Source organism: Channa argus, chromosome 7, assembly GCF_033026475.1.
Source record: "Channa argus isolate prfri chromosome 7, Channa argus male v1.0, whole genome shotgun sequence".
Taxonomy (NCBI): Eukaryota; Metazoa; Chordata; class Actinopteri; order Anabantiformes; family Channidae; genus Channa; species Channa argus.
In genome coordinates, this window is record NC_090203.1 from 7,401,194 (window position 1) to 7,426,265 (window position 25,072).

At 39.4% G+C, this 25,072-nt stretch overlaps 3 protein-coding genes across 3 annotated transcripts; 2 read left to right on the plus strand and 1 right to left on the minus strand.

Moving 5' to 3' along the window:
* Window positions 1-755: 755 nt before the first annotated feature.
* Window positions 756-11,394, plus strand: akirin1 (akirin 1). Its single transcript, XM_067511013.1, has 5 exons — window positions 756-1,128; window positions 7,104-7,250; window positions 9,257-9,385; window positions 10,697-10,768; window positions 10,898-11,394. The coding sequence occupies exons 1-5, from the start codon at window positions 924-926 to the stop codon at window positions 10,906-10,908; spliced, it is 564 nt and encodes a 187-aa protein (XP_067367114.1). The 5' UTR covers window positions 756-923; the 3' UTR covers window positions 10,909-11,394.
* Window positions 11,395-11,952: 558 nt separating this feature from the next.
* rhbdl2 (rhomboid, veinlet-like 2 (Drosophila)) lies at window positions 11,953-20,067 on the plus strand. The gene is made up of 8 exons (XM_067511015.1): window positions 11,953-12,348; window positions 13,638-13,881; window positions 14,852-15,000; window positions 17,080-17,192; window positions 17,337-17,437; window positions 18,115-18,175; window positions 18,275-18,336; window positions 18,810-20,067. The coding sequence occupies exons 2-8, from the start codon at window positions 13,639-13,641 to the stop codon at window positions 18,987-18,989; spliced, it is 909 nt and encodes a 302-aa protein (XP_067367116.1). The 5' UTR covers window positions 11,953-12,348; window position 13,638; the 3' UTR covers window positions 18,990-20,067.
* A 2,614-nt stretch (window positions 20,068-22,681) lies between these two features.
* On the minus strand, window positions 22,682-24,860 carry LOC137130627 (c-Myc-binding protein-like). Its single transcript, XM_067511016.1, has 5 exons — window positions 24,686-24,860; window positions 24,061-24,130; window positions 23,633-23,681; window positions 23,327-23,456; window positions 22,682-23,222 (listed from the first exon to the last, which is right to left on the minus strand). The coding sequence occupies exons 1-5, from the start codon at window positions 24,698-24,700 to the stop codon at window positions 23,175-23,177; spliced, it is 312 nt and encodes a 103-aa protein (XP_067367117.1). The 5' UTR covers window positions 24,701-24,860; the 3' UTR covers window positions 22,682-23,174.
* Between the last annotated feature and the right edge of the window lie 212 nt (window positions 24,861-25,072).

Here is a 25,072-nt window from a genome sequence, read left to right on the forward strand (position 1 = left end):
GTGCTCCGCTCTGCAGAATGGGGCGGGACTTTATTTTGATGGGTACACATGCGGCCAATCACATGTGAGGACACACTAGGACCATACCAAAATGTGAAACCTATAATAACTGACAACTGGTTAGGCAAACTTCAAAGGCCAAAACTTAAAGGGCAAACGCTTCAAAGGCAGGTATGTGATGTAATTAGTGACGTCATCACCGCACTTATACATACACTTCTTAATCTACCTAACCTTTCAAGACACAACGACCACAGCACTAACATAGAGAAACCCCGTTGGTTCATTCATAAAAGGCTTTTATATAAACGCAGAATAACCAACTGCTTACCTACACACAAACCATTCATAATTGCTAAATTACACTAACAAATAAGGTTCCAAGTGATACTAAATCAAATTTCGGCTCTTTTAAGGGAGCCAAGCCAAAAGAGCCAAATCTTTGAAGAAAGCCGGAACTCCCGTCAGTACTCTGGTGAACCTTCAGTTTGAGTTCAAGGGAAAGCATTCAACAAACACAACGGGGTTAGATGGCAGTCAAATGCACCGTGACAACAGCAGATTCTTAAGGCAAAAATCAAACTATCGGTCAGTGTTACTACTTATTACGTTATGAAAGCAACTTTTGATAGAAACTACAATTCCAGTCACTGGAAACTAAGTGATAATTTTCGCAAAAATTTGACAACCCCCCCTCTTCTATAATGGTAGGCTCTGCCATTGTGACGTTTTAAATATTCAGCAGACTGGCACGGCAGTTGGTTACTACTCTGGGGAGAAAAGCCGTTGTTGTAGTGAGGAAGGAAGTCAGGCTCAAGAAATTCGAGGAACGATTAACGTACAAACTACGACCATTAAAACCTCGGGTTTTGCGGGTCGCTTTTTCCCCTCAGACTTATTTTTCTCCCATTTTCTTAGCCAACATGGCTTGTGGAGCTACGTTAAAGCGGTCGATGGAGTTTGAGGCCCTCCTCAGTCCCCAGTCTCCCAAGCGTAGAAGGTGCAATCCACTACCGGGGACTCCTGCCACTCCGTCCCCTCAAAGATGCAACCTCCGTCCCCCAGTCGAAAGTCCAGCGCATTCGATGTCCCCTCCGGCCATAGGAGGCGAACATAGGCTTACCCCAGGTATGAAATTAAACCAGATTTGACGTCTTTTTCTGCGTTTCAGGGTGGGTGTTATGGGGGAGGGGGTTTGGGTGGAGTGGTATGGATAGCTAGCTAGTTGAGAGAATCAGAATGGGGGTTGGAGCCTAAACGTTAGCCTGGCTAAGCTAAGCCCAGGAAGGGGAGCTTCGGCACGAATACACACAGGTTATTAAAACAAAGTGGGGAAAAAAAAGTTAAGTACAAAAGTAAAAGTGGCTCTGTAGGTATTTGTTGGTGGCATCCTGCCACTTCATTGTGTCGTTGCATAGTTGGCAGAGCTAGCTTACGTAGGCTAATGTTGGTTTTCATGACATTCTTAGGTTTAAATTTCTTGTTTAGGGTTAACTAACTAAACTCAGCACTATTTTCAGCTTTGGAGAAGTCTACTATGGCTATGTGTCTGCTCTTATCAGCTTTGCGTTTACAAAATGCAGCTATTGTAACTTGTGGCCTATCGTTACATTTAAAATGCTGAAAGATAAGGTCAGCATTCATTTGAAATGGATGCACAGTGTGATCGGATCGAATAAACATACAAAAAACTGCTTATACTCTTAACACCTGGAAGACAGCGTCGCCTGTCGACTCTCCAAAGAGGACAAATGGCTTCACAGCAGCATTTATATCATTGCAGGCTGTTAATTAGGCGCTGCCTTGGTAATGTTCCTTGGCTTCAGTGCCACAATTGTCTTGCGTTGAGGCTGGTGGTGGTGGTGGGGGGTTCCCATTATACACCACACAAGTATTTCTTTTCCTCCTTATGCCTGGAGGGCATTGTTCATTTCCTTTATGCCTGTACTCGACTTGCCCATTGACTTGAAAATGCAGCCCTGCTATGAGCACTGGTTGGGTGTGGGGTGCACAAGCAGAAACAGGATGAATACCTAGAAGTCTCCACTGTGATCCATTGAAGTTTAATGTATGTTTCAGTCGCCAAGATACGGCTGAATGACAGCAATAAGGCCTAATCCTTTTGGTTTTTGTGTTTTAATTTAAAAACTGCTGGATGTCCTTGGATATTTTTGATCATTTAATCTGAGTAACTGTGATGATTAATGTGTGAAGACTGAAGCAGCAGTACTACATGATTGAAGCCTATTGCATTAAGTTCCTACATTAGCATTATGTGCTGACAGCACAGCATATCCTAAGAAGTAGGTTTACTTTTGGTGAATCATAAGCCTCCTGTAACTGTGCAGTGACTTGCATCTTGCTGTCAAGTAATGGCAGTTAAGATTGTAGCAGAAAACTCAAACACATACAGTTGCATTCTTTACCGCCAGCTTGTATTGGAAAGGATGTGTACTTAAAGAAGTGAGGGATCCATCTCTGACAAATATCCAGTGCCTGTCTGTTGTGTCACTTGTCTCATCCATTAAACTGCTAAAATCAAGAGATCTAATTATTAAAATTTTTTAAAAAAAAAACTTTTTTTCATAAGTGAAGCAACCAAATTTGGAGCAAATGGAAAAGAAGGGGGTGGAGGAGGCAGAATAACCTCTTACTTAAAAAAGATAAAAAAAAAAGCTGACCTGTAAGTGAAGCTTATGTTCATCCAAACAAAACAAGAGCCCAAACAGTCCCCATTGCTAACAGGTGCCTGCTGCATCATGTATTAGTACAAATGGGGCAAATCATATTGCGTTATTTCTACTTTCTCATTGTAAATTAAAAGTACATTGAGGTGCAGATCTTTGCAAGATGATGCTTCGGGGGCATGTTCATTACTTGAAGAGAAAACCAGGAAAGATATGCTAAGAGCATTAAAACAGACACTGATAGGGCGTTGATGGAGGTGTTTTCACAGATGACTTCCTGTGATAGTTTATTTTTACTTTTATTGAACCTAGTAATTTTGGTCTCCTTGATTCACAATGATTTGTATGTTTTGCTTTTTAAAAAGTACAGGAACGTTCCTTCCAGTTACTGGTGAATGGAAATAAAGGCATAAATTTGTATATTATGCTATTTCTACTGACAGCTAATTATTATTATTACATGCCTTTGTAACCTGAACTTCATGGAGAATCAAACATATCTTGAGGTCCAGATAAAAGTTGTTATACTCAGCTTCACTCAGAAAGAGGCCATTCAGTGGACAGGTGCTGCAAGCTTTTTCTTTGTTTGTTTGTTTTAGCAAAAAGTCAATTGTCACCCCTCCAGACCGTCTCTACTCACACATGCTTTGTACCTAGTCAGACTTGTTTGTTGTGAGGATGGCTGCATGTGCAGGTAAGATATGGGGTTCTGACACTGCTGACTTATCTATAGGTAATTATATTACTTATATAATATTTGTTATAAGTAATATAACTTAATATAACCTAATATTACTTATTATTAACTTATAATTATCAATGTAAGTTCAATAATCCATTCTGTTCTCCCTTTGTCTTGTTCTAGTTCAAGTAGAAGTAATAATAACTTGTAATTACCTATTATTAACTTATAATTATGAATGTAAGTCCAATAATCCATTCTGTTCTCCTTTTGTCTTGTTCTAGTTCGAATAGAAGTCTATACTTGTGCCCTGGATAAATTCCCCCACAAGACAAATGAGTTTGACGTTTTCCTGGGACATAATGCTTGCAAAGAGGCTGGACTGCAAAGACTAGGCATAACCCATAGCCAAACATCCTCTCCTAATTGGAGTAGCAGCCTTTTTTGTGCTATAGATATTAGAATTTCAAGAATTTTTGAATCTGATAACCAGATTGTAGGATGTTTTCTGATTATTCAATGAATTGAAGTGCCTGACCAAATCAAGGAAATGCATCATATTCTGAAGAAGGGCAGATGCTTTTTAAATATATATATTTTATTAAATATAGAGATACTATTAGAAAATTCCTTACTGGTTGTAGCAACCAGATTTAACTTTATGTAGTTTTTTTTCCCTTCAGATTATAAAAACTTTTTTTCTTTCTCAAATTTACAGCTGACAATAATAATGCCACAACCATTTTCTCTGTCCTGGACATTTGAAACCCACCTCCCCCTATCCTGCAGCGGTGGAGGGTGAAATGAAATGAGTCAGCTTTGTTTTCTTTCCACCATGTCCAATCTATCTGGCCGATCTCCTGTCGTATTCGATGTTTGGCCTGTGCCTAAGCCTTTTAGCCGAGCCTTTCTCCCCTGGCTCCCGGAAGTCTCTGTGATTGATTACTTGGTCTGGTTGTGGCAGGGTCATTGATACCAAGCACCACCCCCAGTTGAGCTACTAGTAGCTGGCAATGCCAGGAGACAGGTTTCACTTGTCAGTCAGATTTACCCAGGATTGCCAATATTGTCTGTAAGTAATGTCTAACCAGTTTTTGCTAATTTGTGTACATTTAAAAAGCAGTTTCTTTTATAAAGGAAATGCACATTTAACCAATTGGTTTCATTCATATGAAACCACTGTCCCTGTTTTTCCTTTCTACCTGCTTTTGGAGACAGTTCTGTGACTGTAGTTCATTCACAACAGTATTAAATTACAAATTGCACAAAATTACTGTTCTACTCAAAGTTTATTTTGGAGCCAGTATTATGCTCTGTCGCTCATCACCTTATATGTCAGTTTAAACAGTCATGCACAATTCCCATTTCCTGTGCAGGGATTCCCCCGGGAAATTGATGAGTGGCAGTGGCAACTTCTGCAACCCAGTATAAAATTAAAGAGACAAAACACACTTAATGTGTCTCTACATATACAAAGTTCCCTTTGCTATTCAAAACTATATGGTTGAGTTATCTAATAAAACTGGAATTTTCAGACACAGACTGTTTCTAGCGATGTGATTCAGAGGGATCTTGGTCCAGAACATGGTCTAAATCCTTAATTGGTTATCCAGATTACTACTGAGTGACTAAAGCCTGTTGATTGTTAATTGTTAATGCTGGAATGTCCCAGAAACCACAGTACAGCAAGAAGAGTCTTCTTTGTAAAGGAACCAGTTCATTATTGCATACTGGCTGTCTGGAGACATTTGTGCTACCCAAACACACTTGGCTGAGGAGCAGACTGAAGTGGCAGCATACTGCTACTGTAGTTCTCCCCCCACCCAAGATAAATGAGGCACAGTTCCCCAGATAGAGGTGCATGAGAGACAGACTTCAGCCCCTGTATGAATGATAAAATTTATCATCTCTGGTTGAGGCCATGGAGTTTCTGTTTTTCTTAGGACATACAAACATTAACCAGTCCCTCCAGGAATTTGCAGACCCCTTTTTCTAAAGTGGCCTAAAATGCTGGATTTCTTGACAAAAAACAGAAACTATTGCATGTTGCAATGTTTGCAATTGTAAAGTGGCACAGAATTTGCTGGTTAAATTGTTGCAATTGTGACATCACAACGTCCTGGAGGGCTTTGATTGGTATATGTGTGAAGACTGATCCATGTTTAAGTTCTGTTGTTACTAGAAAGCAGGGCAGCATGTTTCAGTGTAAGGCAGAAAATAACTGTCTAGCCATGGTTTCTGCTGTCTAATGGACAATACTATCTTCTTATAGAAGTACGTCCATTTATTACTTGTCTATCTTGTACTATCGATGTTAACTATAGGATAATAATGACTATTTCCTTTTGATTAGCCTGCTCATCTAATAATTTATTACATAAACATGACCATATTGGTGGCTTCTATCTAAAACTTACAGATGATTTTCAAATTGACCTTGTCTTTCCAAGGCAACCACCATGTCATTTATTTTAGTAGACACGGTGGAAATGCCTTTGAGAACAGTTTCAGTTCTTCTTTTTGGTATGATAAAGTTGAATTAAAATCAATGACATTATTGTCAACAACTATCAGCTGCCCTATACAGTGACAAACATACAGGTTTACAGAGGAAAAAACAGAGAATTGTCATAGAAAGTCTTGATAACGGTCTTAGCTGTATTTGTTAACTATCTGTGATGTGGTTGTTGTGCTTTTTACATATTTCTGTACTGCTCTGTCTTTTAAACTTTGGCTGGACATTAACAATACAGTATGTGGCTATATCTAAGACCTTTTTATTAAGGCTAAAAGCACTTTCAATGACTTTAAATAGTGGGCCAAGTGTCCTTGTTTTACTTGCTTGCATTGCATTTTAGTATCACACAGATCTTTCCGCACAAATCATTTTAATTTGTAAATACAGCAAAACTGAAGACTGTCCAACTCCTCAACTGAGCTCAGAAAAAAGCTTTTATTTTGGTCCAGTCTTGTGAAGAACTGATTATGTTGCAGCCTTAATGTGAGCCTATTTACCAGCTGTAGCTTGGCATGATGCCGATGTTAATCTTTGAAACAGAAGTGAATGTGATACTGTCTTGTGTCAGCTGTTTGTATGTTTTTTTTTGTTTGTGTTTTTTTATAATTTTTTTTAGCAGAAGGACCCATTATTCTTACTCACTGAGCTTTATAAAGGTATATTACTTTGCTAATGTAAAGCCTACTCACAAAGACGATTTGGGGAATGGTGGGATGCCATTTCTTTAGTATTATTTTCCTTGCTTTCAGGTGCAGTGGCCACCATTGCACAAGCTTTCTGAATAGCAAATTTCGTACATGCATTTATTCAAAAACAATTGGTGATAGTTTACATTTACTCTTGTGACTCCAGTGAACTGCTGCAGGTGGCATTTGATTCACAGCAGTGGAAGCACTAATGTAGATTAATTTTATTTTTTTTAGGAATTTTTCAGATCAAAGAGGCTACACTAAGTTTCATTCCTAAAATGAGTCACTAACTGACTGTGATCAGTATGAATGTTCTAGTACAGCCACTTCTGGAGGCACTTTCACATCTTAAAAATGTAAAGTGACAATGTTGTTTGGGTTTGTATTGAAACGGAGCAGAATGCATTTTTTGGTAGCCCATTGGAATCTCAAAAAATCATTAAATTACCAAATAGCTTGCAATGTGTGTGAATGAGTGTCCTCTGGCCTGTTTCTTTTTTGACCTTGTTCTTGTCTGCTCCCTACAGAGCAGATCTTCCAGAACCTCCGTCAGGAGTACAGCCGCATCCAGAGGCGGAGGCAGTTGGAAGGGGCCTTCAACCAGACTGAGGCCTGCAGCTCCAGTGATGCCCCCAGCCCCACCTCTTCCCTCAACGCTCCCAGCTCCCCACCCGGTAGGGTGCTTACTATAGACTTTGCAAACTCATGCACTGTGAAGCCATGTCTTCTGTTCTCTGGTTTTGTACACATTTGTCTACTATGCTCCATTTTGGGAAATCTGTGAACTAGTGTTTCTGTCAGTAACCAGTAGAATGAGACTTCCCTTTTATTTGCGGTTGAGCTCTGAATGCCTTAACAGTCTTGTTGTTTTCTGATGACAGTCTGCAAGGATTCAGATTCATCCAGGTTGTCATGAGATAAGGGGGTCAGCAAGTCTGCAACATGAAATGATTTCTGACTCAGACATCAAAACTATTGGAAGAAACAGAAAAACGACATTGTAAGCCAGGCTTAAAGGATGTTATAACCAGTTTAAAGGACATTTATTCAGACGTGCAAGCAAACCCTTGGCTGGACCTGCACTCAAATTTTAAGGCAGGCTCATCATAAGGGTAGAGAGATTGAGATTCCAGATGTGAGTTTGTAAAAGATATGCAGTTGTTTGTGCCAAATCCAACTCACTGCCATAATGGAGAGATGCATCTCATGTGAATTCAATTGTACCCTTTTTATATTTCTAATGCTTTAGTGCGTGTTTTTTTTTTTTTTTTTTCAGAATACTGTTCATGTAATAGAATAGTTACAACTCAAAACAAGCCGTACTTGATGCTTGACTGTATCTAAAGGTCTAAAAGAAATGAAATATCTTTGAACAATTCATATTTAGTGATACTGTAACATCCATTCTCTGTAAACCTGTGAAGAAATCCAAATATTAAAAATGTATAAGAAATCCCAGAAGAATAAACCCAGAAAAACTAACTTATTTGAATTTATGAGGGCTGACCAGAATGAATCTAAAACAGATTTTTGTTTTCTTAAAGCACAAATAGGCATGTCTTTATTGCAATAGTTATACAATGAAAATCGTGTGTAACTTACCTGCTCCATATAATCTGAAATGTACAGAGATTTTGGCAATTGTACATTTCTTTTTTCCCATTAGTAGTTTGCATTTACGCCCTTTTTTTAAAAAAAGACAAATTGTCAGTCTTAGTTTCATATATTGTACATCTCCCTTGTGCTTCTTCTCTTTGGAAACACATTGGTACTGCAACAAGAGACAGATTATAATATGATAAAATCTCAGACTTTGTTTTAAAAACAAGATGGCATCACCCTCTTAATGATCTTGCCACATTCTGCCTTTCACTCAGCTGCTTGTTTATGTCTGCAGCCTTTCGTTATGCACACACACTGTTGGAGAAAGCTGGGGGAATCTGGTTTACTTAACCACCTATCCCAAATTCAGAGACCAGCTTTCCTGTTTACGTGATAGATAAGAAATTGGCTTTTACCTAAAAGCCCTTTGTAACCTGGTTACTCAAATCCAGGTAAATGCACTAATAGATCATACTCGCAGCACTTTTCAACCCTGGTCCTTTCTGTTATAAAAACTGCACCTACGTGTTTATCTTTTAACATCATGTTCAAACATCGCAGTCTAAATGGGTTCATAGCAGACCCTAAAGAGCGTGTATGGCGAATTAACTGGCTTAAATTGGCTCAGGTGTACTGTGACAGACACTGGGGAGACCTAAGGTTCAGTTATGCTCATTGCATTGATTGTTAAATGCACAAATTATTTAGACTTGCGTTTTGAGGTTCTCTTAACTTGCTGCGGTCTCTTAAGTGGAAGGTGTTGCTGTTGAGGGGGAAAATATGATCCACACCTCTTGAATAGCAATCGCAGCAGTAATATAATGGAAACATACTGTGCAAACACAGCCAAGACAAACACAGTGAGCCGTTTACAACACTAATTACATAAACAGCTTCCTCTTTAATTATCACCTGTGCATGGGTCCCTGCATTCTCCCATCAGCAGGTAGTCAGATATCTGTTGTAATAAACCTGTTCTCACACTCTTCCTTCCACCCTAGTGTTTGCCTATGTGACTTATCACTGCATTGGAGATGTGATTCTGTCTCTTCATAGCTGATCTGACTGTGTTTCTCAGGTGCCTCAAGGAAGGACCAGCCCTCGTTTACACTGAAGCAAGTGAGCTACCTGTGTGAGCGCCTGCTCAAAGACCACGAGGAGAAGATTCGGGAGGAGTATGAACAGATCCTTAATACAAAGCTTGCTGGTAAAATCTTGTTTTAAACTAAATAGAAATTATAAAACCACAACAATTTAACATGCAAGGTGTAGGATTTAGAGGGGGGCCTGGTAGCTCAATGGGTAGAGCATTGGGTTGTGATGCAGAAGGCCATGGGATCAAATCCCGTCCCACCCAGCCATCAAGGTCTACCTTTGTGCCGGTCCCGAGTTTGGATAAAATGGGAGGGTTGGGGCAGCAAGGGCATCTGGTATAAAAACTATTCCCAAACTGGGACTTCTTTTGCTGTGGCAACCCCTGAAGGGACAAGCCGAAAGCCATTGATCTAGTGGTGAGGTTTCAGGTTGCAACTATCTGGATACCCCCCACCCTTCCCCTTCCAAGTGTGAGAACCTATGGTGTCTGTCAGGTGGCACATTGTTGTCTACAACCACGTTCAGTAGCATGTCAAGTGGCTAGGTTACGTTAGATAGCCATATATTTAGAAATAAAATGTCGACAAATGTGTGTAAAATATAGTAATAACATAATAAAGAAATTCTAGTTTTTGTGCATACACGTGAAATTAGAGTCTTAGTAAGAATCTGGCATTTTTTAAATGTTAACCGGGGGGGGTGTCTCTGGGGAAAAACAGTTGCCAATTCAGTGTAACATGCATGTATAAGATGTATATGTACTCAATAAAAGTAACAATAAAAGCTTCTTGTTTTTTTCTGTATAATGGTGGCCACCATAAAAGGGGCCCCGCTCCCTACTTGGATGAAATTCTAAGTTAGAGACTGGGGGAAATCTTATTTGTAGCTGTTTACACACTAATGGAAAAATTATTAATACTATAATCTATTTGTGTTGATAGATCCCTCTAAATGTAAAATACTGCACCTTTTAACATCAGCTCTTAGTAGAGAACAACTTGTTACACTATTGAGAAACTTCCTGCTCTCTCTCCCTTATCATAGCTGGTAACACCTGCAGTGCTGACATCCATGATTTCCTGCACATATGCTTCTACATGCAGGCAGGGAATCAGATTTTATTATGGCAGCTGGTGTTAACAATAGCAATAAAATGGGGACTGCTATGTTCAGTTACTACAGTAAAATAGCAGTATTGACAAGTTTTATTCCTTTATTTTCACCATTGTTTTCCAATTAAGCTAAAGTTATTTTTTGCTGATGTGCTCATTTGTTGTATATCAACTGAAAAGAGGACAGAGGAGCAGCTGTAACAGTTTTATTCATATGCAGGTGTTTCATCTGTTACAGATCATTGTGATCTTTAGTCCCAATCTTGGTCTTGACTTTACATGTTCACTCTAAACCCGTCTTGTCTTTGCAGAACAATATGAATCTTTTGTGAAATTCACACAAGACCAGATAATGCGAAGATACGGAGCCCGGCCTGCAAGTTGTAAGTATCTTTAAAACGCCAATTTTATTCAGATTGACAAATTTCTCTGTAAAATACAAATCTCTTGTTCAGTCAGTATTCAAATGAGGACCTGATAGTTATTTTGCCTGACTGTATCCATCATTTCAGATGTCTCCTGAACGCAAATGGATGAGATCCCAGCTTCCTCACAAGATGGCTGCTCTTCATTTTCATTTTATTTCCTATTTTTATTTTTTTTTTCCCCTACATTTCAAACTGTTTGGGTGCCATGGTTTATCCAGTTTTTAATGCAAATGTTGATTTCTTACTTCAAAACTATTGCTGCTGGCCAAAAGATAGGAGAATCTGAATGATAAACTGTGTATGCAACCCAACATTTTTTTGACCTTTTTTTTTTTTTTTTTTCTTGTTGATATGCTATTTCTGGAATCCTGATTAAAACAGATGTGTGTCAAATCTCTTTCCGGCGCTGTAGAAAAAGCTTATTGGCTAATGTGATGATTCTGTATAACCTTCCAGCAGCTGTATTTAATGGCTCCTGCTTCTCCACTTCTCTTGCTACTGTTCCTCACAACTCTTCATCTGAGAAAGTGGAATTTTCTCCCTTTTGAAAAAAAATAAATAAAAGTTCTGTGATTAGTGTATTGGGTGTTCATTCAAATCAAGCTGGGTACTTTTAAAAAGGTGGATGACTGGTTTGTAGCTGTGGTAGAGGTGGTATTATGTAGATATTCAGATGACTCCTTTCACTTTAGCTAAAAGACTTTTGATGACATTTAAGAAATTAGAAGGTTCTGAACCACGGGGCAAGTAGCAGATGCTATTAGTTTTGCTAAAAATGTGTGCACATTTAAAAATACTTTTTTAAATAAAAGAGACGGATTTAAATGGAAAGGCTATTTTCTTATCAGAGGAGCAGCAGCTTAACCACGTTAACGTTTAACCCGTTCTTAATAGTGGGCTCTGGTGCCACCTGGTGGTTATTACAAAGCAAACAACATTTAAAGTAGAGATTTATTCTAAGTGCACTTTACTGATGTGGACACTAATCTATTTTACACATAAAACTTCTTGGATTAAATGTCTCTTATTATTTTTTTATTTTTTGCCTCTGGCCTGTGTCTGCCTGTGTTTATAGAACCGCTGCTGTAAATAATGAGGAGCCACCGTGTCAGTGACGTCACTGATTCCAGGTGTGGCAAACAGGTGGACTGCCTCCGTCTGCGGACACTCATTGGTGTTTCCAGACGATAGGTATTAAAAGTTGTATACGGTGGCTGAGTGTGGAAGGTGGAAGCATCTGAAGTTTTTTTCGGGAGAGGAAGTTAGTTTCCTGCAGGAAAAGCAATGAAAGAGCTATAATTATCTCCAAGCGCATTTTTGTGGACGCTCTCACTTTGAAGAAGGCACTCCGCGGTTTGTGTGAAAACATGGGGGAAAGCTGTTTAAAACAGATGCAGAGTTTTTCTTTTTAAAATTTTAAGTCTATAAATTGATGCACTCTTCCATTGAAACGCCGAGCTGCTCGAGTTAGTTTAGTCGGTTTGCGCGCGTCGGACCTCCTGGAGCCATCTGCGCTCTTCCTGTTCAAGGCTTAGGTGAGTATCCCAAATAAAAGTTACCTTCCCTGATGACGAAATTACTGTAATGTACTATTGCTGCCCTGTACTAAATACCATTTTATTGTAAGTTCTGATAACTGGCCATAAAGTCGCCAACAAGCAAAAAAAAAAAAAAAAAAAAAAAGCAACGCCCAGTAAACAGGAAATGCCAATTAGTCCCTACTGCACTCACCGAAACTACTGCAGTTTCATTTACAGTACAGTTGAAAGTACTTGAGCAATTTTAATTTGTCAACAGATAATAGTGATAATTGTTGTTCTACTAAATGAATTTGAGAGCATTGCTTAACCACACAAGTGTGCACATTCATGTAAATATAGCTGAAAATCACTGGCTCCCCCCACAGAAGGTGTCTGTTGCCACCTCAGTTTCACAGAGAGTATTTGTATTTCTATTGGGATTCAAATGGTTAAATTACCTTTTGGTCTGTTTATTTTGTGTGTGTGTGTGTGTGTGTGTGTGTTTGTGTAACTACTGGAAATAGGTTACAGCTTATACCAGAAGGCTAGAATGTTGAAAAGAAATATACAACTATGGGTTCTAATGTTTTAAACAAGAACTTGGGAAATTAAACCTAAATATATTAGATGTCAAAAATTAGAGATAGATACAGATTTTTGCTCTTAATTAAAGGTTAAGGGTCCTAACTGATGGACATTGAATACAAAACCAAAGACAACATTGTGTGCACTTTCCTATGAATACTACACTAAAATGTAGTGGGATTTTTGCTGGCTGTGGCATTTTTTAGTGGTATTTTTTTTAAACGTTGTTAATTTGATTATTTGTTACAGAATATTTTGAAATCCTTGTGCAGAACATGGACGATAAGGTTTTAAACTAACTAACATACACACTTAAGGTACTTTAAGTGTAGAGGTTCAGGTATTTCACTTTGACCACCTGCGCAATTTAATACAATTTTTAAGGTCAAAGTGGGTAGCTGAGTAGTACTGGAGTGCATTATTAAAGAAGGTGTTTCTAATGTTTTGGCCACCCTGTTTTAAATGAATGAGGTTGCCAAAACAATAAAACCACCTCCTTTTGTAATGCACTCCAGTACAACTCCACTACCCACTTTGACATTACAATTATCATCTTTCCGACAGTTTCAACCTCAAGACCGAGAAATGATAACCTTGTAAAAGTAGAATTCAGGGCAGAGAAACTGCCACCTGTGCTCATAATGTTGTGCATGATCGGTGTACGTTGTTGCCCATACAAGCTGAAACCTCCAACTGGTAATGAGCAGTCTGCTTTGTAGGATGGCAGCAGAAATGGCCAAGGTGGACATCGAGCAGCTTGAGCCATTACCCGTGGACAGAGATGGGGGAAAGTTGAGGAGTGAAGAGGACCAGCCTGACAGCGACAGGAATCCAGGATGTTGTGAGAGGTTCCACCACTTCGTCTCCAGGTGGATGCTGCCGGAAGACCTGCGCGAAACATACCTGGAACGTGCCAACTGCTGTCCACCCCCCATCTTCATCATCCTCATCAGTATTGGAGAGGTAGCTCTGCACACACACACACACAGTATGAGTGTAATTAAATAACTTTCAGCCTATATTTGGCTTATATTTTACAACACGGTTAATTACTATGTAGATTTGCTGTGACTATAGAGCAGACATTCAGGTGAAGCAATTGAGATGCTGAGTGGGACGTTTTTAATTATGATGAGAAGCTGGTTTACTCTCCAGCTCTCTCTGTTTCACTTTTGGAAGCCCCACCACCTCCTTCGAACGTCCTGACTCAGGGTAGTCGTAGCAGGCAGTAGGCACGGTGTCAATGAAAACAGATGTTTTCATGAGCAGTAGCATTAGGTCGGACTGGGTACAGTTGATCCTTCGCGGTGGGATTCACAGAAGCTTCTACTGAATGCATTAGCAGAAAGCCACCGTGTGTGTTTGACTTTTAGAGTCAGACACAAATATCTTGTGGAATGTGAAGCATCAGTGGTTAGATTGGTGGAAAAGTGATGTTTTTGGAGCTTTTTACACAGTAGAATGGATGGAAAGTAGTGAACCGAAGAAGAGATGCAGATTATTATGTGTATTTTTTTTATATACTATTACATTTTTGGTCACCCATTAAATCATTGTGTATCCTACAGTTATACCACGATATAAGTGTTATTGTATAAATAGTGGTTCCTCCTGTGGGCTGGTGTGTTAACAGATAATGTAAGTGGAGTGTAGTTAAACACAGTTGTTAACATTAATATCTTTTCACAGGAGAAAGTTAAATTAGTGACCAATAAAAACAGCCCTCTACGCCGCTGTGTGTGCTGGGGGGGATTTTGTGGGGGGTCAGCTCATTGGGATATATTGTACATGAACACGTGTGTTGGATTTCCCACCTCCCATTGTTGTTTCCTCGGCTGTTTGGGATTTGTCTCAAATTTCTGCAGTGATTTTGGGAAGAAACGTAATTGTGTTTGACGTATTACCTTCGTGTACGCTCTCTGCTGTTTGTCAGCTGGCAGTGTTTACCTACTACGCCGTGTGGAAGCCTCAGAAGCAGTGGGTGACCCTGGAACAAGGCATCTGGCAAAGCCCCCTGACCTACAAGCCTGATCACAGGAAGGAAGCGTGGCGTTTTATCTCCTACATGTTTGTCCACGCCGGGTAAGTTTGGTCAGTTTCCCACTGACATTTTACAGTATATAATCTTGGCCGCACAGTAAACACCAATTTGGCAAAGCCCGTGAAGTTTGTGGCGTGTGTTGATGCTGACAGAGGTGTTGATTCATTCCTGTGGTCATTTGTGATACTGCAGGTTGTGACCGCTGCACCCTTCTTTGTTGCATTAGTTTTTTTTTCAGTCTATTCAGAGATATTTATACACAGGTACACAGAGGCCAAACAGCCTGGCTGAGCTGCTGGTGCACCTGTCAAAACACTGCGTTGGAATGCAGTGAGCAAAATGTCACAGAAATCATACATAAGGCCCAGCATCACAGGAAAACCAAAAATCATGGCCACACACAGGAAAACGGCATTAGCAGAGAGAAGCACACAAAGAATGCAGGTGCTGATATGTGTTTTCTTACTGTCAAACCAACAAGGAATTTATTTTTCTCGTTGTTAAGATGAAGTCTTACATAAAGTATCTAATGACACATGTTAAAACGAACATTGTGGTTTATTTTAAGTCAATCCTCCGTATTCCTCCTCACCACCTTAAGTGCTCACTAGAACCCCAATTGTGCGTTAATCTGCAAATGAAAATAATCCCCAAAACAAACATGGTTTACTGGCATTTGCTTTCGCGATTCAAAGAAGGTTATTAATCCCGGGGGGAAACTGCTTCACATGGTTACCGCTGCTCTCTGCTCATAAAGAAAAGGAAAGGAAAGAACCACACCAACGCAAAAACATTGACATCCCTCAGTAAGATTAGAACGCTTAAGGATGAAGAACATGGGGTGTATGATGAGTAGGTCAGTGGAGAACGAAGCACTCAAAAAGTGTACTTAAGTAAAATTACAAATAAACAAAAACATACTCCAGTAAAAGTATAAGTACCCACTGACATTTCTACTTAAGTAAAAGTAAATACATGATTTATATTTAACTTAAAGTATTAAAAGTAATGTCATTTCAAGCATAAAACACTAATACAACCACTGATTTAAAAAACATGAGCTTTATTTTATTACTTGCACCTGATTTAATCCAAGCAAGCACAGTGGGTGGTTGTAACATCACTGACCAATACTGACACATTCATATTCAATCATATGAATGTGTGAATCAGCAGGGACCAGCTCTGTCCCAGTTCTCAGTGAAGTCACACCAAGAACTCAATATCTCCCAACATCTCCCCTTTCTGAGTGCACAGAACCAAGATAAAGAGGGAGTTAAGAAACTTTTTGGAGCGCTACTCTTGACACAGAGTACAATGATGTCATATTTTACAATGAGTTCAGCAGCTTTATGTCTAAAAATAAACCATTAGTTCAGGGGTTTGTGTTTGTGTTGGATGTGATGATGGTGAAAACAGTGTGGGTAGGACACAATACACAGGTGGTACAGAGGGACATCGTTGATTAGATAGCAGGGAATTGCACATTGATGTTGATATTTAATTGTTTTGAAATATTTCTTGTCTTCCCTGTCTTCGTTATGACATGTCCAGCTCCGCGCTCACAACACAGACAGTCCTCTTGGTTAATTTGCCCAGCCTGTCTCTGTGGTCCACCTCATGTCCCTCCCCCAGCAGACCACACCACAGAAGATGGCCCTGGCCACCACAGATGCAGAGAACACCTGCAGCCTGATGTTGCAGACACTGAAAGACCTAAACCTCTGCGAAAAACACAGCTGACTCTGGCTTTGTTTTAAAGGTCCAGGTTTTATGGTCCAGGTTATTTTCCAAGTGGACTCGGCCACAACCTGCACCTCCTCTCCCCATTAAGAGAATTACAGGAGTGCTTCCTGAAGTCCGCTGCTGGCGCCTTTGTTTTCCTGGTGTTGAGCTTTAGGGGGATTAAGCCCACACCGCTCCACAAAGTTCACTGTGAGAGAATTATAGAAAATCAGGTCGTGTCCTTTCAAATCAGCCATCAAATGGAATCAACATAAGCGTTTTACTGTCGGGCTGCAGATATTTCTGGGATCTCGTGCACCCTCCTGTACATTTGTGACATTTACTCCTCATGGTCGAGTGTATTCTGCTCATCCTCCACCGCTGCTCTTCTCTAGTGTGCAGCACATTGTGGGCAACCTGGTGATGCAGCTGCTGCTGGGTATCCCGCTGGAGCTGGTCCATAAAGGGTTTGAAGTGGGAATGGTGTACCTCTCTGGTGTACTGGCAGGTAAGAAACACATGTCTCTGTCTGCATTTCCTCCTCATATGCAGCAAAAAGAATTTGCACCCAGACCTTTGCCGTTAGATTTCCTGGCTGTTAGAAACACCCCTGATGGCAAAACGGATCATTTCTGTGCCTGTTTCCCCTCAGGCTCTTTGGCCAGCTCCATCTTTGATCCCCTCAGTGCCTTGGTCGGGGCTTCTGGTGGGGTTTACGCCCTATTAGGAGGTTACTTTATGAATGCGGTTGTGGTAAGTTTACTTGCCCTTTACCAGTAGAGTGTGTACATCATCTCAGTAGTATTTACTTTGTTTTTATGAATTATTAGGAAATCTTGTAAAATAGGATTATTCTATTTTACAAGATTTTATAACTATGATTCTGTGAGCACAGTAGAACAGAGGCCGTTAGTTTAACATAATGAACCTAAACTTTCGCAAAAAAGACAAGTCTTATTAATTTTGCCAGATATGCGTGTATTTTATTAACATTAAATTCTCTAATGTTGACATTAAAATTAAAGTCTAGGTTTCCTATGGTGGCCCAATTCCTCATCAGTATGTGAATTAGTCAGTTAATCAGTTAGTGGATAAACAGAACATTAATCTGCAACTCTTCAGATAATTTCATTATTCTTTTAGTCATCTTTGGAAAAAATTCCAAACTCTATCTTAAGTATAAGAATTTGATGCTTTTTCTAATTATGTATAATACTACACTGACCTTCTGGAGTTTAATCTGAAATGTACAAAAACTAAAACAAAAAACATAGTGGGCAGAAATAACAGCTGCTTATTCATATTTAAATGTCATATTAATGGTTGCAATTGTCATTTTAAAGGAGCATTTACTAAACTACTGCTAGTTCTTAGTATTTGAGTTTTTAAGCTGTAAAAAGCAGACTGTCGACTTTACTCTTCACTCACAGAATTTCAGAGAGATGATTCCTCTCCTCGGAGTGTTCCGTATCCTCGCCATAGTAATTATTGGTAAGTTCTCCTGTGTGTTCTAGACTATTTGTTATGCTGTAAGTGATGAAGTCACATTTTAAAATGTTTGATTTTTAACACTGTTTTTTTTTTTTCCAGTTGCCACAGATTTTGGATTTGCCTTCTACAGGAGATTTATCGCTCACGAGCAGGGTTTGCAGGTACAGAGAAAAACAAAGGGTCTTGCTAAACCTTTTCAGACAGAAGAGCCCCAGTAGTAAACCAGCTAATCCTGCAAACCTCTCTGACACACTCGTTTGGTTTTATTTAGTTGTAGCTACTGATGAGATCAGCAGCTCCTGCCTGGACTTGAGGAGTCATGCGACTGCATACCTTTCTGTATGGGCCTAAGAAATAGACAAATACTGTACATATACACATTTCACACAGCCTCCTACTTTTTTTGAAGCACCAATCTAAAACTCTAGACTTGTGAAGCCTGAATCCTTATCCCCTCCCCCACAGTTTCCCCTTACTACTACTTTGCTTCTCGGTTGAACTGGTCCTGCAAGTTTTTTTGGGTGTCGACCATATTACAGGAGGCTGGTTGACAGCAGTAGAGGGTCTGTGCTCAGTGTTTACTTTGATGACTGTGATTACAGTTAAAGCCTAACTTGAACATTTCTCTTCTCAGGTGTCTTTTGTGGCTCATTTTGGAGGAATTGTGGCCGGGATGACCGTCGGCTACGTTTTCTTCAGCGCTTACAACATGAAGCTCCTCAAAGACCCCCGTTTCTGGCTGTGTATAGTGGGTTATATAGCTTTTGTGCTCTTTGCTGTGCTCTTCAATATCTTTCTCTCGCCAGCCCCATAAAACAGCGCCCAAGTACTTTTTTTTTCTTTCTTTTTTTTTTAAATACACTGTTAAAGCCTTATTGTTACACTCAGGAAGATGTGTTTTTTATTATACCCATGTTTCAGAGCAAAGTTCCTTTTTAGGGACTTTTTCTCCATCAGATATTCTTGTCACTAAAGCTGAATATGTTCAAGTAGTAGGGTGCCCCCTGCTTTTTATGGGCAGCATTAAAGAAGGCACATCCTAGATGACTAGATATTAGAAAAGTAGTAATTCTGAACTGATTTTCTTCAATTATGATGTTTCCTGTTGCATTTTTTTGTGTGTTCACACCAGTTTTAATATTTTTGTACCTCTATCAGGGGATCAGTGAATACAACGATCCTTTATTTTCCTGGAGGAAATAAAGTGAAATGCACTGTTTAGTAGAATAACGTTTTGCTCCTGTTTCTGTTGAATCCTCAGCCTCTTGTAGACTTGCAGTATTTAACATGTGCCTTTTTAAACATGGTGAAATCCCTCACCCCATCAAACATTACATGTGATGACAGTACAACTCTAAATTACATCTGTTGTGACAGAGAGCATCAGGTACCAGACATAATTCAGAAAGCTTTTAAAAAGGTGTAATTAATTTATCTACGGGAAACTATGACCAGAGACCTCTTACACCTTTTTCTGCATTTCCACATCTTGATGTTCAAAGATTTTTTAATAAAATGTTTTTGTAAAATACAGTATATATTTGTTTTGAATTGAATCTGAAAGTCTGCAGGACAAAGCTTTCCCTTTTGGTGCCAGCACAAACTCAACAAAGTTAAAAGAATTTCTAGTCTGGAAGCAACTAGAAATCTAGTTGGGTATTTTACACTATGAGAAGAATAACATACCTTAGATACTTTAAAATTTCCCTTCGGGGGTTAGTTTTTATGTGGTTGTCACCATCACGAATATAAGGGATTTATTATTCAAATATAACAAACCTATTTCTTGTTTCCTGCTGTAGTTCTGCATTAGGTACAATGTAATGTCACTGACCAAGATAAAAGAAATCTACCAGATTTGTTTCTTAAATAAAGAATTTGCATAGCTGTAATGTTTTTGCATCGAGTTTTCCTGTTATTTTATAATTCAGAGTCACCGAGGGCCTTGCTTTAAGAGTTTCAAATAACGCTGTAGCTTTCTTAGTTGGGTTTTGTAGGCCCCAAATGTTCTGTTATTGAGAACTTAAAGCACTATTAGGTGAACATCTTAGAAATCAAATGATGTGTAGTTGACTTACTATGAACAGCATTTTCTAAGTTTTTCAACATCAGTATTACTTTCGCTAACGCAACCTGAAGCAAATTTTAAGTTTACCTCCAACACCTGCCATGTTTTAAGATATAAAAATTATCTGTGGTTTTTCCACAACCTGGAGACTGGATTACCACACACAGTGTGCATCTGCCAGGGGGCCACACGTCTCCATTTCCATCCGGGTCTACATTTATTACTAATTTGCCAGACATTTGCGACACTGTGGTAGAATATTAAAAGTGCCTCCATCTTGTGGTACTGATCTACATCCCTCTGAAATTATATTGATAAAAATTTTTCCTTTAGACACAAAATTGCATTAATCTTGTTTAATTATACTAAGATGACTTCTGTTGTTTAAAGTGAGCCACAAGATGTTCTGATACCTCTTCATTTTAAATTGGGTTAATGTTGAATTTAAAAATGTTACTACAATTAGAAAAAAAAGGGGAAATGGTAATGTGATTTTCCCTAATACCCTCTGTATCCCTAATGTGTTTATAACAGACTGCTTTGAATTTGTCCTGTTCTGCTTTTATGTCAGAGGGGAAAGGTTCAAACAGATGGTTAGAAACACTTAGCTAATAGGTTGAATCTAGAAAATACTAGATAACTAGTCGGTATTGATAATGTGGAGATTCCAAACATGGTATCCTCCTTTGATTGTACATGTGGAGTAACCAAACAAGAACAATTGAGTGCGAACATATTCAGAACATTTAGAATTTACAAATCATTTACCTGGTGGCAGCTTGTGAAAACCCTTCAAAGATACGTTCAGCAATTGCCATCTGACACTTCACTGTGCAAAGGTTAAAAAAAAAAGTTTAGATAATGACAGGACCTGGATTTCCCAATCACCATTGTCAACTGGGAGCCGCAGGCCAATTCAATGTATTCTCAAAATCTGGTTTACATGGGCCATGCTCTCTACAGGCTGCAGGTGGTGTAGAAGGCACAGCAGAAGATGGCGGCTCTGTTGTGATAAAAGCTGGAGTTGGTTGATGTGGGATTGGCCCGAAACCAGGAATAGGACCGAGCAGGAAATGAAGCAGCTTAATCAGGTGAAGCTCCTCTGATGAGCTCAGTGCTCTGCTAATGTGGATACAGCAGTGCCTAGTTGCTCTGCTGATGAATTGGCCTTCATGACAGGTCAGTATGTCCTTTGGGGCATTCATCTCATCCGGCTCTTCAACTCAGAGCAGGATTCTTGTCCTAGTGCTGTTACAGTAGGTTTCCAATCCAGACCAAGTGTTGTAATGGTCTTTAAGCGGTACATTGCTGCAACTTTCTTCTTCTGAAACAGTCTAGAGATCATCCATGTAGGTGGCAAGGCGTTAAAATGGCAGTATAAAAGTATGAAAATGACTCTGGTATGTGAATTTGCAACAGTGCAAGCCCAGAAGGCAACAACCGTCTCTGGCCCTGGTGACTACAATCTTGATAGAGAGGGCATTTATGTACCCCATTCAATGAAGAATTCAACTGTTTTTTGCTTTTCAGGATGAGCTGGCCACTCATCAGTACTTGGAAAACTGCAGATATTCAGCTCAAAGCCCCGCAGACTGCAACTGCACCTTGACTGCAGATAAACCTTGCTTGCCATGCTGAGACTCTAATTAGTCCAATGTAAGAGGCTGATGAGCCTCTGTTGGCCCGGACAGGAAACAGGACGACAGAAGTGAAGGAGAGAGCCCAAAGTCTCAAAAACCCTGTTTTCCACATGGCCAGTGAGTGTATCAAGAAAAGTTCTTCTATTGGTCCCAGAGGGTTAAAGCTCTTCTATTGGTCCCAGAGGGTTAAAGCTCTAACACTGATTCATCTTAAGGTGCAAACAGTCAAAATCAGATGCCAAAACATCAAAGCTGGCGCTGCCTGCCAGACTCATTGGATAACTGCAGCTCAGGAAGCGGGTACAACTAGACTACTTTCAGCCAGCTGCACAAAACCAATAACAAGTACGACAAGCAGCAGACAAGCCACCAAAAACCCAAACACGGGTTTAACAGTTTTCTAAGCAGATTTTGTAATGGATAGAATTTTAGTAAAATGTTTCCCCTAAACTCTGAGTCACGTGTAGTGTATAATGGTTTTTGGAATACAAAGTTTTCTGTGGTTGTACAACTACACGTACTCCCACTGTGTAAACATGGACAACAGTTAATATTAAAACAGCTGCACTGCACATCTTAATAGTCTACACTATTATTAGATAATACAGCAGTGGGCCATGTACAGATGACTTATCTTTAGGGGTATTTTTCCTTACTGTGACATTAAAACCCTGTAAAAACAATTTTATTATTTTCAAAACTTGTAACTGACCTCAGTAATTTTTCTAAATCTCCTGATGTTCAATTAAAAGGCCTGGTTGACAAACCACTGGTCAAATACTACTCCAATCAGTGATACAGAATTCCAATACTGTGCTTTATTTTACCAGTGACAAACATTTTCGAAGTGTTAACTTTACACATGAACTTTGGAAATATGTGTCTTGGTTACACACTATCTGTTACACACAGATTTACCTCAGTGCAAGAAAAATAAAATAACAAAAAGTATAATTGGAAACTGGATGAAAAACCTATTCACAGACATGTTCAAGCCTTAAGAACTGGCTAAACAGACAAGACAAAAACTAACTAAATATATATATATACACATATATATATGTGCGTGTGTATATATACACACACACACACACATATATACACACACACACACACATACATGTACAGAATAAATTATTCTAAGAAACAATATAGAAACCAAGATTTACAAAAACAGGACAATTCTATAAAAATGATTGGCTTGCACTTAAGAATGTCGTCTTGTCTATAAATTCAAAGTGCCAGCAATATAAACAGAAATACATTACACAAACCAAAGAGGTGCTGTGGTTTACTCAGCTTTGGCTCTGTCTTCAGATTGAAGCTCATAACGCTGAAGCTAGAAATACAAAGAAAAAAACGAGTGTCGTTCATTTTTAAGTTACTTGATTTAAATAATATGTTGACTAAGATAACACACACATATTGTAAACTTTGGTTTACCCTTGTTTTGAGGTCTTTGTTTTCCTCCATCAGTCGTATATATCTCTGCCTCAGGTCAATCACCTCCTTCTGCAGAGCCTCAGTGCCTTCAGGAGTTGGGCCGGAGGCACCGAGATGCTGCTTGACAAATCTGAGGAGAGCTGATTAAAGAATCTCCAGGGCAAATGAGCTACAACTGTTCTCTTGATCAGAACCGTGAGCATTTCTCTTCATTTTTACCGTGATGGGTGGAGGAACAAACCTGGCTCGTGGAGCAACCGCACAGTTATTTGAGTCAAGAAGAGTTAAATGTGTATAAAAGGATACTCCAGAGCATTGTTAGGCCTTTCAGATTGTTCATACAAAGCCACAAGAACTGAAACCAAATTGTAAAAATTGTTAAATACAATTACAGAAAGACTAAGACTAACAATATGGCTAGATATGACACCCTAATAATGTCAAAACATACTGTTGGTAGCAAAAAACAACAACTGAAGTAAACAGCAACTACCAGTACAGAGTATTGTTGTACCAATGGTGTTGCAATTTATCTAATGATGTAAAATATTATCTTTTTTTATTGGCATTTTCTAAAGTTAAGTCCAATCAGTGGGGGATTTGTGTTGTTTGCACAAAGATAGCAAGTTTTAGGTTAAACTATGTCTGCCTCGCTCTGGGTTTGCTTCATTTGCTTTGCAATAGTTAATGTGAGGTCCATTGAGAGATCATCTCTACTGAAAATAGTACCATACCACTGGTAAGACTGTCAACAACCCCCGCCTTCTCCAGGTATCTCCGAAACTGCTCCCTTTTGTCTGAGCTCTGCAGGAGAAAAAGGTCAATCATTTTATTACCAGGTGATTCAAAATCCCTGACCGTCAGGCCCAGTATACAATAATACCCTATATTAGAAGGAAAACGCCATGGTTAACTAATTCTTTACAGTTGATTTGCCACTAGCCCTTAATTTAAGTGAAGACATGGCTGGATTATAAGAATATCCACCCATTCTACAAGTCAGCAGTCATTTTGTGCCTCTTGGATGTCCTCTCCATGTCACTGAGTCACTTCGTACTGAGTTTCTCATACTTGAGAACCGAAACAGACTGCATCAAATGCATAATGTGCAGCAGAAAGTACACTCGAGGAGTTTGTCGACATAACATTATAGGATCCTAGGCTTAATTTGCCCTCAAACATTTGCAGCCCATAAACAATAAGAAACGCCAAACGGGCTGCCGCTGGCTCAGGTGTCCCGTGTGATGTGATCACTCCTCCATCTGACCTCCCAGTTGGCTAACATTACCTTTGGCTAGCTCACAGTTAGGAGTTACCAGACAAGTAACAGTTTCCCAACAACACAGTAAACATACGTACTCTATAATGTGCCATGGTGGTGTAGGCTATACGGTGGAATTCCTTCTAGAGGACAATCTACTTTAAGCTCTGTTTAATATTACAGCGCCTAATTTGGAAACGCAGGTAAAAGTACCGCACCGGAAAAGTTTCGTTTCGCTTTTCGCCTTCCTTCCAACAATGAGTGTTCCCTTAAAGTGCGCCTCGAATAAATGACAACTTCTATCCACCACAATCGTTTACGTGAGTAAAAAAAAAAATCCCCGTTGGCTGTTGTTTGGCTTACGAAATCACTTGATGCATAGAGTATTTATTTTAAAAACCATACAATCCTGGCTATTACTTTCGATGGTAGGAGGTTGTACCCGAGTTACACATTACTTTACTATCCTTTATCGTTGAAACGAT

Excerpts from the sequence above, each read along its gene's own strand:
- LOC137130627 (XM_067511016.1), bottom strand. Across the intron at positions 23,457-23,632 it reads AGGCCTAACAATGCTCTGGA|ATTTGTCAAGCAGCATCTCG; the intron begins GTATCCTTTTAT and ends AGCTCTCCTCAG. Across the intron at positions 23,223-23,326 it reads ACAAAGACCTCAAAACAAGG|CTTCAGCGTTATGAGCTTCA; the intron begins GTAAACCAAAGT and ends TTGTATTTCTAG.
- rhbdl2 (XM_067511015.1), top strand. The coding sequence starts at position 13,639 with ATGGCAGCAGAAATGGCCAAGGTGGACATCGAGCAGCTTGAGCCATTA. Across the intron at positions 17,193-17,336 it reads CCTCTCTGGTGTACTGGCAG|GCTCTTTGGCCAGCTCCATC; the intron begins GTAAGAAACACA and ends GTTTCCCCTCAG. Across the intron at positions 17,438-18,114 it reads ACTTTATGAATGCGGTTGTG|AATTTCAGAGAGATGATTCC; the intron begins GTAAGTTTACTT and ends CTTCACTCACAG.
- akirin1 (XM_067511013.1), top strand. The coding sequence starts at position 924 with ATGGCTTGTGGAGCTACGTTAAAGCGGTCGATGGAGTTTGAGGCCCTC. Across the intron at positions 1,129-7,103 it reads CGAACATAGGCTTACCCCAG|AGCAGATCTTCCAGAACCTC; the intron begins GTATGAAATTAA and ends TGCTCCCTACAG. Across the intron at positions 7,251-9,256 it reads CGCTCCCAGCTCCCCACCCG|GTGCCTCAAGGAAGGACCAG; the intron begins GTAGGGTGCTTA and ends TGTGTTTCTCAG.